This window comes from Capsicum annuum, chromosome 12 (genome assembly GCF_002878395.1).
Source record: "Capsicum annuum cultivar UCD-10X-F1 chromosome 12, UCD10Xv1.1, whole genome shotgun sequence".
In the NCBI taxonomy this organism is placed as follows: Eukaryota; Viridiplantae; Streptophyta; class Magnoliopsida; order Solanales; family Solanaceae; genus Capsicum; species Capsicum annuum.
The window spans coordinates 10,929,022-10,947,424 of NC_061122.1; the positions used below are offsets into that span (position 1 = coordinate 10,929,022).

General features: G+C 36.1%; 1 protein-coding gene across 1 annotated transcript; it reads right to left on the reverse strand.

Annotated features, from left to right (window-relative positions):
- Positions 1-3,394: 3,394 nt before the first annotated feature.
- LOC107849476 (F-box protein CPR1-like) lies at positions 3,395-4,036 on the reverse strand. The gene has a single exon (XM_016694041.2). It carries the CDS (start codon positions 4,034-4,036, stop codon positions 3,395-3,397), a length of 642 nt encoding a protein of 213 aa, XP_016549527.2.
- Between the last annotated feature and the right edge of the window lie 14,367 nt (positions 4,037-18,403).

Below are 18,403 nucleotides of genomic sequence, written 5' to 3' on the forward strand. Positions count from 1 at the left end.
TTGAGCTAAGAACCTTTGATTCGGCTAAATCTTTGTATTTGATTTTACAAGGGTCTACTTTGAACATGTACAACCTTAAATACAATTAGAATTTTTTATCTCAAAACCCACCAAATTGTAGATAATTGTGTCAGCTTTCCAATGATACCAATTTCGCCTTAATCTGAAACCTGAACGAAAAGTTATAGGCATTTTCGTGAGAGAAGTAGTAGTTTCACGCGATTAGCATACGACGCATGCTCCATTTCACTCCTGAGGTCTTCAGCTTCCAATCACGTTTTTCCAGGGGCATTTCAATCCTTTCTCCTCACCCAAAACCGTTCAAAGCACAAGATTTAATCCCTCAAAGACCTTTTGTTACATCATTATTCACTCTTCCTCTTCAAGAAAATCCTAAGACTTCAAAGATCAAGAATCAAGCTCATAGGTCAAGATTTCCAAGAAACCGAATAAATAATCGAGTTGTCTCCTTCAAATTAGATCATCTAAGGTACATGGGGTTTTCCTAAACTACATGGGCATGGTGATATTGTTTTGATTTAGATTTTGAATGTTGAGAAAACATGTATTTACAAAACGGTTTTGAATTTACATACACAATTATGCATTTTGAACCCATTGATATAAATGTTTTGGTCTTGAGGCCTTTCGCTAAATTTGATTTGTACTCGTATATAAGTATGTATGCGTTTTGTGTTTGAATGTTGAATTGAGAGAATGAACAACTATAATCCATTTCTTGTTCTAAAGCCTCTTGTTTTCATATATTATGAGTTATTCGATTGCATATAAACATGATACAAATGGCTTTATTATGGTTTAAGACTTGATTTTGGTTATGAAGTGAAGAGAGTTTTTTTTATTATTTATATAAATGAGAAGTGATGATTTAAAAGAGTTGCATAGTTTGTTACAAGATAGAGAGAATCCTATCACATGTTTGTGAATTGAAAGAGAGAATCCTTGCATAAGTTTTCATGAATTTTGATACGCACATCCTCTTGTACTATTTGAATGATTTGGTGGTCTAACCATTATTTTGAAGGAAATAGTTGTAACATGGTATTTTATGACTTAGAGATATGACTTGCAAGTCTTGGTATGATGATACCAAATAGATGAATGCCATAGCAGATTCAGAACAGACTAAAACTACTAATTTTACTCTTATTTTGAATTCAGAAAGATGCATGTTTACAAAAGATTAAAAATGAGCTTAAAGAGAGTTAGATGGCTACCCGAAGAAAGTACGAGTTGAAAATCTCAATGCTAAAAACCGTGATTTGCCGATTCAGGGTTATGGTACCATGCTGTGTGGTTTTGTGTACCTTGATTTATTTCGTTCCAATTTGGGACTATAGTTAGGATCCATGATTTGTGTTTTTGTGCACTACCATGACATATTAATTTGATTGGGGATCATGGCATGCTGTGTGGTCTTGTGTGTCTTCCCTTACTGATACTCCAATCCTTGTGGCATACTTGGATTGGAGGATTGGCCGCCGAGTCAAGGGCAGATTCTATATAGCCCGTGGAATTACAGATTATAGGGTGTACCATCTAGCTAAGAAGTAACATAAAGAGTTGTTCTTGATTTTAAAAAAATGTTTCAAATTCTTTAAAGTATGCCCATGCATTTTTCCTATATCGTATCTAAACTATTTTTATGAATTGCTCTCACTTAGGTTGTATAAAATTACATTATTTTGAATTGCTCTACGTACCAGTACAATTGTAATGACCCCCTATATTTAAGGATCTGAGGCACAGTCCCAAGGTCCCGCTAAGCAGTAGATTCATTCTATAAGAAGTTTGCAGTGGTAAGCATCCCTTATTTCGAAAGGCCTTACTATGAGATATTGTTATTTGATTTTTTGTTCAAGGTCCAACTGAGGACCTTGTCCTAGTTTTCAGACAGAAGTTGTTTTTATGTAGTTCGAGATTTCAAGACTAGTGTCATATATTTTTTCAAATGTTTATGAACTTTTATTCGAATTGTTAAGTTGAAGTAAGAGAATGGCCATGTTTCTGTTTAAGCTATGTTTTCCGCATTTCCTTATTATATATGAGTTGTGTATATGATTGCCAGTTAGAGAAGGGCTCTCAGGCCTCCATGGTTCGGGATGCCTTCCACGGCCAGGGCCTCAGCTCGGGTCGTGACAAGTATGTATGATAACCTTGTTGATATGATGACCAACACACTACCAAGTGCCAAGTTTGAGAATTGCTTGGACTTGGTAGGTCTCAGCAGTTAAGTAGTTCTCTTAAGGGCTTTTGTGGAAGAGGTGGAGAGTTTTCTCAAAACAGATTTGAGTTCTGAAGTAGAATTCGTGTCAAGGTGGAGATTGTTAGAGTTTGTGACCAAAATTTTGTTGATCCGGCCCAGAAAAGTTCATAGTGCAACTCATGTTTGAGATTTTTTGGAGGATCTGTGGTGGTAGCGTAGCGAAGCCCCTGCGGTATGGACCTATATGTTTTGGTCTTAGGAGTTATTTGTACGCACGTATTATATACGCACGTATTATATAAGTTTTATTTAGTGGGTTATTTTTTGGTGGTTTTTTTTAACACATATCATTGAGACTTCTGTCTCTGCCTTGTACTCCTATCATTATAGTGAATTTCCTCCTCCCCTGCCCGTGGTTTTCCCCGTCAAGGATTTTTCACGTAAAATCAGTGTGTTCTTCAAAACACTAAGATAAAAAAAGTTCACCAATGACAAAAAAGTTCAGAAAGTCAGCTTGAAAAGCTTCTTTCTAATCGGTTTCTTGCCATATCTAAAATTTAGTTTTCCAGATCATTTGATTCAAACTTTAATGAAGTAAAGATTTTTAAAATCTTATTTTATGGGGCAATCAATATGATTTAAGAATTCTCGGACTGGTATACTCTTATCAGCTACTATAATATGGTTAATGAGGATTCTGTATGTGCCCATATAATAGTAAAAATAGCATTGTAGGTTCGTTCCGTTTGCTAATTGGCTTATAAATATTTGATAGGGCCAAAAGATTCATATAAAAGCATTGGACCGAAGTAAACATACTACATGTCCAAAACATACTCCAGTTACTACATGTGAACATGCTACAAATCTCTAAGATACATCTGAGTAAAAAATAGAGCATTACCCGCAACAATGTGTACAGAAAATTAAACAAGAAATGGCTCATGTTCTTTCTCTGAATACATGAAATAACAAAGCTCTGGTAAATACAATCTGAAACTATAAACCATAAAGATTTCAAGCGATAGATAAACTAATAAAATCAGAGGTTTTTAACATGATAACAGAAAATGAAGAAGTGCCTCGATCATATAAAATCAAATACTAAGTAAGAAATCTTGGAGAGATCAAGCTCTCTATAAAAACAAATCCATTCTGACATAGACCTCAGGGCAATAATGTAAAGGGACCATTCTGTGTCCAATATGCATTCTCTGCGCGTCCATAATATATGCACCAGAATAACACTTCCCCATTTGCAAACACATATTTCAGTACAGGTATATCAATATTGGGATCTGTTATGCAGAATAATGCATTCCAAGATTCTTGGACTCCATAATCTTTCATCATCCATAACTTAAAAGTGTTCTCCCCCTGATGATGCACATTAGAATAAGCACAAAGCATTCCTTCCAATTCTGAAACACCAATATCAATATAGCTCATGCTTATTTGCTCTGGCAATGGTATCTCTCCATACACTTCATGAGATATATTGAATGAAACCACAAAATAATTTCTTGAAAAACCAACCCAATGAAATGCCCCTTGTATATATGCCAAAGAATGCATGCCAAGCAGAATATATTGAAAGACATCAGGATGTTCATCAATTTTTCTCCAGGAACCACTTTTAAGCGCCAGTATTTCAACTCGTGCTTTGCGACCTTGGTTTCGGTCCTTGAGAATCCTAAGGATCTTATAGTCACCAGTATTTGAGTCGAAACTCATTTCCAAACAACAAATCCCATTCAATGATAATTTGGAGTGGGAAGTACAATGGATTCTCGCGTGGAGGGATTCCATAGCAAAAGTCTGTGGCGTTCAGCTAAATTATCATACACCGTGATAATGACCAAGCCATCACAACAACAATAGACTTGGCAAAATTGTGGTTCAACAATTAAAGGGAAATTCAGTTCCGGTACATCCTCAGCAAGTGTAGCCGATGAGAAAGGACAACAATAAATAGAAAATATAGCTTCTATTGGGCGCAGTTGGTAAAAGAGAAAATTTTGGGAATTTTTGTCATTCTTGGCATGATTGAGATGTGTCATCCTAAAATGCAGTTCATCGATCAATGTTTTCCATAATTTAGAAACACATTTGAATCGAAGAAGAGACCGCACAGGTAACCTACAGAGTATGTTTGCAAGTATATCCTCTTGAAAGTGAACTGGCATGGCCTAGTAGGACAAGAATATGTGTCAAAAGATATTTTTTTTTTAAATTATTCAAATATTATACAATTTCAACTTAGAGCTTAAAAAAGATAAACATGGAGATAAAAAAGATAAAATTTAGAGAATTTATAGTGGACCAAAGATCCTAGGCCCAGGGCAGTGGCAACAAGAGAGAGCAACAGACCATGTTTGATGTTTTAGTATTTTACTTGTTTTCTTATGCGACTAACTTTTTTATGGTATAAACTCAATATTTTTCGCAAGATTAAAGGACACAATTCAATAGTTATGCTAAAATAAATTTGGCATGATGATGATTTTCGCAATATGATATGATGTACGACACAAAAAGAAATCTACGATCGGGTTGATAAATTGCTTACTACGAAGGAAACATCACAAATGGTCCCATCTCAATTTAACCAAGATAATGTGATAAGGCTAGCCAATATTTTGTCAAATACCTTTATATACTTTTTCAAGATGCATGAGTTATATATTTGCAAGATTACATATAAATTGAGGTAATATTTTATTTTATTTTCGTACTAAATACCGAAAAATAAGTAGAAAAAAACACTTATTTTTCATGAAGACATTATTCCTACGACTAAACAGACCTTCGCTCTAAAGCACTTTAAACAATTGAAGTAAATTAATAGGGGGAAAACACCTTTTGTCCATAGCAACAAAACATACATAGAATCTAAGTACAACCAACAACAAATGTTAGTAAATGAAATCAATTGGTACATCGTGAACTCACCTGATTTAGTTGATCAACAATCTCCATCAACAATTGATTTGTCTAACAACACCACGTACAATCTTTATCCTGTATATAAAATTGTATGGAATCGGCTCAAACATTGTTATTGTTAAAGAAAATTAAAACATACATAGCAGAAAGAAACATATACTTTTGGAAATGTGATTGGAAAGTACTGATTTCTTCTTTTGTTGGTGATTTGAATGTTTGTATGCTGAGTTTATTTATAAGTTAATTTTATTTATTTTTGGAAAAAAAAAAAACATAAATACAGTATCAATTAAAGAGACTTTCATAATCTATCCTAATTAGCACCATCCAACAAAAAATAAAACTATACATTTTCCTTAAAATCCATCTTCAATTTACTTTCGGGAAAAAACATAAATACACTACTAATAAGAGAGATTTTCGTAATCTATCTTAATCAGCACAATCCAACAAAATGTAACACTATATGTTATTTTTCCTTAAAAGTTTTTCTTTTTCGTAAGTTGACTCTATTTATTTTCCTTAAATCCATCTTCGGTATTAAAAATTACAGTATTTAATTTTAAAATACTATGTTCACTTCGAAATTAAAATACTCAATTCAAGAATACGATATCTAGTTCAAAACTACAACAATTCTAGAATTTAGTTCAAAATAAAATACTGAAGTCAAAAATTCTTGAAATCAAGAGTTGGTCCTAGTATTATATTTTTGAAAAAATAATGTCGGAACAAAAGAAAAAGGGCAAAGAGGCAAAAATTAATGAAGAGTGAAAAAATAACAAACAAAAGGAGTAGAAAAAGTAGGAATAACAAATTGAAGAACATTGAAAGGAGGATCAAATTGATGATCAGAACAACATGGAGGGATCTATGGTAGTATACGAAGAGGAGACTATAGAAGCATGACCTCTAGCCATAAAATCTTGAATTAATGATGATGTGAAAATTAAAGAGCTAATATAGAGGATATCTCAAAGAATAATGATTTGTCTACTAAACATGTGCAAAAGTTGATAAAACAGCATACAAAATAAAAGAAGAAAAGATTAGGGGATACAACATCAATTCAAGCAAACTCATGGCAGTCAAAGAGAACCAAAATCTCTCAAGTTTCAATTAAAGCACTTATATGGAATATAAGATCACTGAACACTCAAAAAGCATCCACTATATTAGTTAATTTGAAAAACCAACATCAATTCTACTTTGTGGGCCTTATGAAACCGTTTCAGGACAAACAATTATTAGAGGTGCATAGAAGGAAAGATGGGACTGAAGCATGATATGTCAAATATCAATGGGAAAATTTGGGAATTCATAGATGAATTTATGGAAGTGGAGATCATAATGGATTAAGAGCAACACCTTACTCTAAGATTGTAGAATCAAGAACATGGGATGAAAGCTATGGTTACATTAGTATATGCTAAGTGTAATCAATAGGAAATACTTCATTTATGGGAGTCATTGCATGAAATCTCTCAAGCTACAAAAACTTCTTGGATAGTTGGAGGTGATTTTATGTCATTACCAATGAAGAAGAGATGTTAGGTAGACTCCCAGTTACAGAATCAGAGTCTATGGACTTTAATCATTGTATTAATATATGCCTATAGGAGGAATGATTTAGGGGTAGTAAATATATATGGTGAAATGAAAGAACTGATGAAGATTATATTTTCAAAAGATTGGATAGAATACTTTGCAATGACAGGATTCAAAGTATAATTCCAATAATAGAGGTGGAGCATTTGGTAAGAAGTGGGTCTGAACATGCTTCATTATTACTTTCCTTAATTACTATCAATAAAAATATAGTTAAAAGTTTTAGATTTTTAAACTTTTGGCTAGAGGAGGAAAGTTTTATGGAGTTAGTGAAACAACATTGGAAAGCGGATTTTTCTGCAAATCCCTTTAGTCTGTTTTATTACAAAATGAAAGGATTGAATAAAGAACATACTAAATGGAGAAAGGAAAAATTTGGCAACATTTTTCAGGAAATAGAACCATTGGAGGAGGTAATAAAAGTGGCACAAATTTAGTTTTACGTAGATCCCACTAGCGCTAATAAAAAACAAAACCCTAGCATCTCCTTATCTCTCTCTTGGCGACATGGGTAACTAGGGAAGCTATGGCTTCCACCATCTCTCCCCAGCCTTTGCTGTGGGAGAGCTTCTCTAAAACCCTAAAAACAAACCTACAAACACCAATACAAACTCTAATTATGTTGATAATTTAAATCAAACACAATCAACTATTAATTTTTCATAAACTAGTTTAATACCTATTGAAATTGTTCATGGAATCCCAACATTAAAATTTACGTTGGATGAACTACAAGATTTTGCTAAAGAGGAGGAACTTCATCAATCCATAGTGTTTAAATTATCCATGGGATCACCAGATTTATCAATTTTAAGATCGATTTTTCCTAAGTTTCTCGGCATTAAGGGATATTGTCTTGTCGGGTTGCTTTCTCAAAGGAAACTTCCTATTTGTATAGATCAATATGATAATTTTGTGGCTGCATTACCAAGAGATATAAATTATTTAATGCACAACGGCAAAAATCATCAGTTTAGGTTTTTTCTTTGGACTATTGGATTCAACTCTAAGGAGGAGACCTTACGTGCGGCAGTATGGATTTTGTTTCCAAGCCTGTCAACGGATTTATTTGTTAAGAGATCTTTTCTTTCCATTTCTTCAGCGGTTCAAAAACCTATTGTTGTAGATAAGGTCACATGAAACGAGTACAATCATGACCTTGGACACTTTTTGAGTATTTTGAATATCACCTAAAAGGGTGCACAAGCACAAGTGTGAAGAAGGCTCAAACCCGCCCCTGAAGTGCACTTAATGAGCGGTTTGGATCCCATTAATGAAAGGCCCTTTAGTCTTTTGTCTCTTATTTTTTAATGTAATATAAATGAAACATTATAGGGTTTCTAGTTCTTTGTTGTTGAATGTTAAAGAAATAACCATCTCTTAGAGTGAGAGAGAGCCCAACCAAAACTAGGGCCATATACAAGTGTGGAATCACTTGTGTGTTGCATTTAGCTTGATACCTTGGTGCTTGGGTGATGGACACCTCTCTTGTGTCAAGTGTAAGAGTTATATCTTTGATGAGTATGGTGTGAAGGGTCTAAGAGTGGAATATGCTCTTGGGTTCTTAAGATTATACCAACCATTGGTCTATCTTTCTATCTTTGTTCATTGTCATCATTGGTTCTTGTCATTATTAATGTAACCCGTGACTTCTTGTTGTTCATTTTTATTCTGGTTAATATAGTTTTACTTTTTGGTTGCCATAGGTGTAGAAACACCTTAGTATCTTGCATTCTTGTTGTGTTCTTTAATCTGAGAGTGGTCACCAAAGAGGTTCACGATTTACTTAAACTTGTGGACTGATTTTGGTGTGTGTTTTGTGCTTTCCTTGTTTTTCTTGTATCATTTAGTATCAAAGAAAGATTTGATTTTGTTACAACAAAGTCAATCTTGGGATTGTTATCTTGATATTAAAAAAAAGTGGAAAAAAATAAAAAGTTACTGTTCACTTTTTTAGGGTTTTTCAAAAAACTTGATTTTTGTGTGTTTCTAGTGTTAGATCCTTGTTCCCTAACACTATTAGAGTCTAGAAATTAAAAATCCCAACAAAAAATAAGTGTCAAAATCCAAAATGTCCAAAAAAAATACTAAATCCGTTTTTTACCCAAGGTCAAATTTTGAGTTTTTGGCTTTGTGTTTTTCTTGTGTTTCTAGTGTTAGATTTGTGTTCTCTAACACTATAGGTGTATAGGGATCAAATTTGAGATAAATTGGAGGTTATTTGATCCATCCACCATTATTGAGCTTGAGTTTGAAGAAGCTTGAAGGTGGGATCTCATTGTGGGACGTTGTTTTGAACTAACGTGTATTTTGTTTTGTAGGATTTGTATTTTATTATTGTGTGTGATGTTGTGGACTGATTGGGTGTCTTGTTGGACCATAACTTGAATGGTTATTTTTGGTACAACCACAATGGAACCCGAGATATGGCTAGGTTGAATATGGGTCTCATTTTAGCTCGCCTTGAAACTATGTCACGAGATATGGCTAGGTTGAATATGGGTCTTGAGAAATTAGATATGGATGTGGCATCAATGAGTGGAGATTAGAACGTGTGGAAAGCCAAAGGAGTCGACCTTCCACCCCTCAAAATAATTCCCTAACTAAGAATCCCGAGACATTGCACCAAATGCTATATCCACCAACTGTCACAAATCCAACCAATCTTTACTTCCGAAGCTGAGAACAAGATAGACCAAACCGTCCTCCACTCTACCAAGTACAACAATAAGGGCTTGGAACCCAAATACCACCACCAAAACTGAACCCTCTCATCCAAACTCCACTTGACCAAAGACCTCACTATCCAAATCCAATCCCGCCACTACAAGCTCGACTTAACCCAAATAGATAAATCCATGTTGAGGGCTATAGTAGGGGAGGAAAACATGATGGCTATGGGCCGTATGATGATGTTTACTTGATGAAAGAAAGAATGAGAGGTAGACATGGGGAGTTAGGCTAAGAGGTGAGAGATGGTTATCCAAACTGAGATATAGGTCTCAATTCTATCAAAGTGAGCCTTCCCATTTTCAAAGGTAAGAGTGATCCCGAAGCCTACCTTGCATAGGAGTTGTCTTGTGACAAGATCTTCCAACTTAATGATCTCACCAAAGAAAAGAAAATTTTCTATGCTATGGCTCACTTCGAAGGGTATGCTAATACATGGTGAGAGTATGTTAAACATTTTGGGAATGAGATGATTGGGGGAAAACCACCTGCTATTTTTTTGGTTGAAGAACCTTATGCAGTAAACATACTTGCCCAAAACTTATAGACATGAGCTCTTTGTCAAATTGTACAATTTGAGGCAAGAGAGAAAGAGTGTCATGGCTTACTACGATGAATTTCAATAATTGATGTTGAAACTAGATCACCGGAGAGAACAAGTGAGTCATGACATCATGAGCTTCATAGTCGGGTTGAACAAGGACATCTCCACTTGCATGACACTTCATAAGTTTGACACCATTGATAGCATCTTCAAAGCACATTAGAGGTTGAAAGGGAGCTCAAAGAGAGCTCATTTATGGTTGTTCAAATCAAAAGCACCAAGTCTACCCCAAAAAAATCCACTAGGTATGAAGGTAAACGAATTTCCACTTCCAATTCCAAGGGATTTCTATGCTTTAAATGCCAAGGGTGGGGGCACAAGGCTAGTGAGTACCCAAACCGAAGGAACGTAATCCTAAGGGAGGGAATATTGTACTATTTTGGGTAAGAAGTAGTAATTGAATCAGCTAAGATTGATGGAAAGCCTCAAAATGGAGATCAAGAAGAGGTTAAGCTGCAAGGCAAGAAAGATGTAGAAGATGTGTAGCCATGTGAAGGAGATTTTGAAGTGACTTTGTAAAAGAGGTGAGGTCGTGAATTTGTGGGAAAATTTCTGTCAAGATGGAGAGGATGATATGAGTACGATCATCACCTTGGACATTTTTTGAGTATTTTGAAGATCACCTAAAAGGGTGCACAAGCTCAAGTGTGAAGAAGGCCCAAACCTGCCCCTAAAGTGCCCTTAATGGGTGGTTTGGAGCCCATTAATGAAAGGGCCCTTTAGTCTTTTGTCTCTTATTTTGTAATGTAATATAAATTAAACATTATAGGGTTTCTTGTTCTTTTATTAGTGAACGTTAAAGAAAGAACCATCTCTTAGAGTGAGGGAGAGTCCAATTGAAACAAGGGCCATATACAAATGTGGAATCATTTGTGTGTTGCATTTAGCTTGATACCTTGGTCCTTGGGTGGTGGACACCTCTCTTGTGTCAAGTTTAAGATTTAGGTATTTGCTGAGTATGGTGTTAAGGGTCCAAGATTAGAATATGCTCTTAGGTTCTTAAGATTATACCAACCATTGGTCTATCTTTCTATCTTTTGGTCATTGTAATCGCTGGTTCTTGTCACTATTAATGTAACCCGTGACTTCTTGTTATTGTAATCTTATTGTTCATTTTTATTGTGGTTAATATAGTTTGGGTAGTGGCTTCCGTAGGTGTAAAAACACCTTAGTATCTTGCACTCTTGTTGTGTTCTTGAATCCGAGAGTGGTCACCAAAGAGGTCCACGGTTTTCTTAAACTTGTGGACTGATTTTGGTATGTGTTTCGTGCTTCCCTTGTGTTTCTTGTATTACCGCACAAGTGAGATCAAGTTCGATCATGGCTATGGTTAGAGTCATCCTTGACTTGATGGATGAGCATTCGTATTGTATTCGACTTAAAAGTTTGGACAAAGTTACGGGCAGAATTATTGAGGAGTTTCAGGTTGTGGTGTATGATAATTTACCTCAATATTGCACCCATTGTAAGCACCAGGGTCATGATTAAAAGAAGTGTCAATTGTTAATTGAAAAAAAGTAGTGCTCCAAAAAGAAGATAAAGCGACAATGGGGATTGAGGGAGCTTCAGTTGAAAAATTACAAGGAGATTGTAACACCCTACATTTTTTAGATAGAAATTAAACCGTCATTCTGACATGTGTAAACTATAATCCCATGATTTGATTTTTAATTCATATTTAATGATATTCATCCTCATGTTTGAAGTGCTTTCGAGGTGAAAAGTGTTCATAGGAATCAGTTAGAGCAAAGTTGAGCTAAGGGTCGTTAACTCATTCAAAGTTTGGTATTTTATTCTACAAGGGTCTACTTTGAACATGTATTACTTGTGATATATGTAGAATTTTTCCTCTCAATACCTACCAAATGATATATAATTGAGTTAGTTTTCCAATGATACCAATTTTGCCTTAATCAGATATCTGAGTGAAAAGTTATGTCACATTTTTCATGTGAGGAAGTAAGGGTTCATGATAGCCCTGCGCCGTGATGGCTATTCAACCCGACTAGGGGTCACATCATGAGGGCTGCTTAAACCAACTAGGGGTCGCACCACGATGATCATTTCCATGGAAAAAGTGGCCAAGGGGAAATTTAATCCTTTTCCTCAACCTCAGCCATCCAAACACGAATTATAACTAAGAAAGGGGAATTATTTGCTCATTTTCCTCAAATCAACTCAAGTAGAAACCGACCCCTTCCCCAAGAACAAAATTCAACTCTTCTCCTCCAAGAAATCTTTAATACAAGACTTTCAAGTTCACGAGTCTCAAGAAAGTATCAATATTAGGGTTTCATCCTTCAAGATAAGAAACTTAATGAATGTGGGGTTATCCTAAAATCTTTGGGTATAAGTTATATGGTTTTTATCAAGTTTAAAGATATACAATCATGTTTGCAAAGAGGGTTTTTGTAATACCCCAAAAGTCCAAACATTTTTTAGGATCATGCTTCGAACTAATAAGTAATAAATTTTAGTGCTTTGGTAGTTTTATGATCAAGGATGATGCATATTAAGGCCTCAAAAGAGTCCTAGCTAATGGACGAATCAAAACATTTTCTTACCGATTGAATTCTTGAGAAGGATATTGGTATAGTCAACTTCAAATGTGAATATCTATCGTTATGCTTTGAATTTCTAAGCTCATAATCCACCAACATATATATAATTGAATTATCTTTCCAATGATACCAATTTCGCCTAAATCCGATATCGGAGCAAAAAGTTATGCCCATTTTACTCCAGCATGTCAGCCTAAAAAACTGAGTGATGACATTCGTGATAAATTATCACAAGTGTGACGAATTATCACGAATGTCGTCAGCCTTAGGAAGAAACAAGCCCCCAGTGATGACATTTTGTGATAAGTTATCACAACTGTGACGACTTATCACGAATGTCATCATCCTTAGTCTGAAACCAACCCCTAATGACGACATTTTATGATAAGTTATCACAAGTGTGATGACTTATCACGAATGTCATTAGCCTTAGGCGGAAATCCATCAACTCCATCCCCCCCCTCCAGTGACAACATTTGTGACGACTTATCACCAGTGTGATGACTTATAACGAATGTCGCCAGCCTTAGATTTTCAGCAACTTGAAAGTGTTTTAGTAAGGGTATTTTGGTCTTTTTCCTTCACTTCCCATGACTTATAACCCTTAAGGAACGTATTATCTTCCATTCTCTTTGGTTAACCATCTCAAAAATTCTCCCATACACTCTCAACCATAAGATTAGGGTTTCTTCTTAAGATCATCTCCTCAAGAACAAGAACATTCTCTCCCAAAGGGGTTAAACCCTAGTCAAGAAATATCAAGAGCAAGCCTATTGATTTCTAAAAGAACATTCAAAAACATTAGATCTCTTTCAAGATTCAATCACTAAGGTATGCGTAGTGTTCATCCATGGATCCATTTCATCCATGGATCTCAAGAATCATGTTTTAAATTATAAATTGTGTTTTCCTTGTTAGGTTATGACTATATTCATGTTGATGATTGTTGTTTGGATTCAAGGTTGTATCTTGATGTGTTTTTCATGAAGCATGTGAGTAGATTAGTTGAAACCCATGAATTTTGGATGGATTAATATTGTCAAATTGATAAGTACACCTATGCCCAAAGTTGTGCATGTAAGGTGACTGATAAAATGCCAAGAATGATAGAATCCATGTTTTTATGACTTGATAGTGCTTAAATGACAAGTCCATGTTCTATTTTTTATGATTCCATATGAATTCCATGTTATTGTTGTGTGTTATTGTTGTGATATGGAATGAGCATGATATTGAAGCAATGCGAGTATATACATGTTGTGTACATCCCCTTCCATGTATAAGATGTTGAGAACCAAGTGGAGTATGAAATCCCCTACTTATGATATTGTGAATTATGGACTCTATTCTTATGATCAAGTTAGTCATGTGTGTCAATTTCCTTCCATCGAGTCCTAGGGTACTTATACCCAAAAAAAATATAGTTGTGTGCCTAGAGCTATGTTATGTTATTACGATACTCTCAGTCAAGCCATGATCTATAAAACTTAATCAGTCATGTGACTCAGGAAATCTCAAAAATCTCATGATCTCAGTTAATTCTCAGATAATAGTACTATTCTGTCAGTCAACAGAAGTCACTTACTCAGTCCATGTACAGTCAGTTAATCAATTTCAACTCTTCAGATGAGAGTCGAAGGTAGCACTGAATGAACCCAAGGATGGGAACTCACCTACCAGATAAGGGTGTGATTCTTAGCATTCATCCTTGTGTTCTAGAACTATATAGCCTATACAGGTTGAGACATATTAACCTGTCATATTAGGGTTGATGAGGTGATTTGACCTGTCAGACTAGGGTCCCACCATTCTCATTAGAGTAACCTACCAGATAAGGGTCACTCACAGCTTGTCGTTACCAGTGGCGTGGTATTGACATCCTTCGAATCAGGGCACAGATTAGACCCCAGCTCAGCTATTATAGTGCATTTAGGGCATGTTGGTTAAACAACTACCTCGCACAGTTTCAGTCTCAGTCTCAGTAAAAGAACTCAGATAGTTCTTCAGATTTCATTATACCAAGACTGTTAGATACAGTCAGTTCAACTACAGTACGGAACTTAGGTAGTTCCATCAGATTTAGGACTATCAGACACAGTTATCCATGTTATTAGAAATTCAAGTATTAGTCATGTTAGATATTAATAAACTATGTATTAGCGTACAGATCTAGATATCATGTATTCACAATCTCAGTTACTATGTATACATGTTTGCACTCTCACATTTATATTAGTCAGTCATTTAGCACTGCTCATTCATGTAAGACCTTTTGCATATAGCCTACCTCACTCGTATACTCAGTACTTTCAATTGTACTGACGCATTTGTGCTATGGTACTTTCTTTTATGTTACACCATAGGTTCAGAGCCACGAGTTCCAAAGCAGCAGTAGCAGTCGCATTTTAGTATATAGAGTTACAGTGAGTCCTTTTCATTCGAGGATGATATGATTTAACTTCATTTATTTTCTTAGGTTAGCTTACAGTTTACAGAGTTAGTTAGAGACATATTCCTTCAACTCCTTACTTAGATAGTATTTAGAGGCTTTCAGATTGAGTTCAAATTTTATTCTGACTTCAGTTGTTTTGGGTACTCGTTACCCCATATGGATGTTACTATTTATGAGATACCTTATTCAGTTGAACCTTATGGCCTATTGTTCATGTTTTACGCATTTTACATGTATATTATGCAGTGTATAGGTACAGATATCAATCATGGGTTAGCTTGTGTTCCTTCAGGGTCTTAAGCACCGTGTAGTATTCTAGTTCAGCAAATCGGGGCGTTACAAACTTGGTATCAAAGCCTAAGGTTAAATAGATTACTAAGAAGTTTGAAAGCCGCATTTAGTAGAGTCTTGTACATGGGTGTGTTGCGCGCCACATATATGTGCAGCAGGCTATGATATGTTTTAGGAATAGTTTCCCTTCTTTCAGTATTCATATCATGCTAGTGAGCATAATTTCAAGTTAAATTCTCAGTCTAATCTGTTCTTCTCTTATTTCAGAACATACCTCCAAAGAGAAGAAACCAACCAGCTCCTCAACCTGAAGATTCTTTGGGCGAACATGTTTCACATGTGGAGTTTATGGCCATATTCACCACACTTGCTCAGTTTGTGGCTGCCCAAAATTAATGGCCACCAGCTATTCCGGATAATCTAGTGGCCAACTTAATCGCAACTAGGATTCGGGACTTCACCCAAATGAACCCTCCATCTTTATTTTGGTCTAAGTCTAATGAAGACCCTCAAGAATTCATTGACCAAGTCCAGAAGGTCATTGACATCATAGGAATTACTTCTTTTAAGAGTGACAGGTCTGTTGTATACCAGTTACACGATGTTGCTCATAGTTGGTACAAACAGTGGAACTGTGAGAGGTTAGAGGATTCAGGTCCTATAGAGTGGGAGGAATTTGTCACAACTTTCTTAGATAGATTCTTTCCCCAAGAGTTGAGGGAGGCAAAAGATCTAGATTTCATCAAACTCAAGCAGGGAAAAATGATGGTTAAAGAGTATTCTTTCAAATTTACTCAGCTATCAGATATGCCCCTCATGTGGTTGCTGACAATAGGGCTAAGATGAGAAAGTTCATGTCAACGGTGAATGATAGCGTGGTAAATGAGTGTAGGTCAGCGATGCTGAAAAATGATATAACTTTAGCAAGACTCATGACCCATGCTCATCTAATAGAGGAGCAAAAGATTAGGACTAGGGAGAGGCAGAACAAGAGAGCAAGGTCAGGCAGTTTTAGTTTTACTCAACCTAAATCAGAAAGAGGAAATCATTAGTAGTTTCTTCCTAAGTCAGAATTTCCAAGTCCTTCCTCTGCCAGTGCCCCAGTGCCAAAATTCAGAGATGAAAATCGAGATCCATCACCAGGCTCTAAGTCTCAGGGTAGTGTCAGCAGTGCCCGAACTAATCCCCTGTGTCAGACTTGTGGTAAGAACCATAAGGGTACCTATAGAGCTGGTAGCAATGTTTGTTTTGGTTGTGGCAAGCCAGGACACAGGGTTATAGAGTGTCCACAGTCAGGTCTTCAGGGTCAGCAGAATCGCTCTATAGCCCAGTCCGATCGCCCAAATTAGTAAGGTGCCACTTTCAGTTCTACTAGTGGGCAACGTCCAAATAGACTCTATGCTCTTCAGACCCGACAGGATCAGGAAAATTCTCCTGATATCGTTATTGGTAAGTTGCAGATTTTCCATGTTCATGTTTATGCTTTGCTAGATCCAGGTGCATCATTGTCTTTGTTACTCCTTATATAGAAGGCGATTTTGGAATCAGTCTCAAAATTTTAGTAGAGCCCTTTTCAGTCTCTACCCAGTGGGTAAAACCATCATAGATTGGCGGGTATACAGGAACTTCCCAGTTATGATATTTCAGAAAGACATATCAACAAATTTAGTCAAGTTAAAGATGCCTAATTTTGATGTCATTCTCAGCATGGATTGGCTTGATTCCTTCTATGTCACAGTCGACTGCAGAAATAGGATAGTTCAATTTCAATTCCTGAATGAGCCCATCCTAGAGTGGAAGGATAGTACTTCATCTCTCAGGGGTCAGCTTATTTCCTACCTTCGGGAAAGAAAAATGATATCTAAGGGATGTGTTTATTATCTCATTCATGTTAAAGACTCTGGTTTTGAATCTCCCAATCTCGAATCAGTCCTAGTTGTAAATGAGTATTCAGACGTGTTTCCTAAAGATCTTCTAGGCATTTCTCCAGAAAAGGAAATAGACTTTGGCATTGACCTTATTCTAGATACTCAGCCTATTTCTATTCCACCATACAGAATGGCACCAGCAAAATTCAGAAAAATGAAAGAACAGTTGAAGGATGCACCAGTCTTTTTCATGCGTAAGAAATATGGTTCTCTAAGGATGTGCATTGATTACCGTCATCTCAATAAGTTATGATCAATAACATGTATCCTCTTTATAGGATATATGACTTGTTTGACCAACTTTAGGGTGCCATTTATTTGTCTAATATAGACCTCAGATCAGGCTACCATCAGCTCAGAGTTAGAGAATGTGACATCCTGAAGACAGCTTTTCGTACTCGGTATGGTCACTTTGAGTTTCTAGTCATGTCCTTTGGTCTTATCAATGCCCCAGTGGCTTTCATGGACCTGATGAACCGTGTGTTCAAGCAGTACTTAGACATATTCGTTATAGTCTACATAGATGATATCCTGGTCTATTCCCACACAGAGAGCAATCACGCATACCATCTTAGAATTATTCTTCAGACTGTTAGAGACCATCAGTTGTTTGCCAAATTTAGTAAGTGTGAGTTTTGGATAAGGTCAGTAGCATTCCTTAGGCATATTATTTCCAGTGATGGAATTAAATTAGATTCTCAAAAGACCGAAGCGGTAAGAAACTGGCCTCGCCCTGTCTCTCCATCAGATATCAGGAGTTTCTCGGGTTTGGCTGGCTATTACAGATGGTTTGTTGAGGGATTTTCTTCTATTATGTCCCCTACATCTAGATTGACTTAGAAAAAGATCAAGTTTCAGTGGTCAGATTCTTGCGAGAAGAGTTTTCAGGAGTTGAAGACTCAACTCACCTCAGCTCCAATTCTAGCTCTTCCAGATGGTTCCGATGAGTTCATAGTATATTGTGATGCATCCAAAGTGTGTTTAGGTTATGTCCTTATGCAGCATGGTAAGTTCATAGCCTACGCCTCCAGACAGTTAAAGCCTCATGAGAAGAAT

Coding starts and splice junctions, on each gene's coding strand:
- LOC107849476 (XM_016694041.2), bottom strand. CDS start 4,036: ATGGAATCCCTCCACGCGAGAATCCATTGTACTTCCCACTCCAAATTA.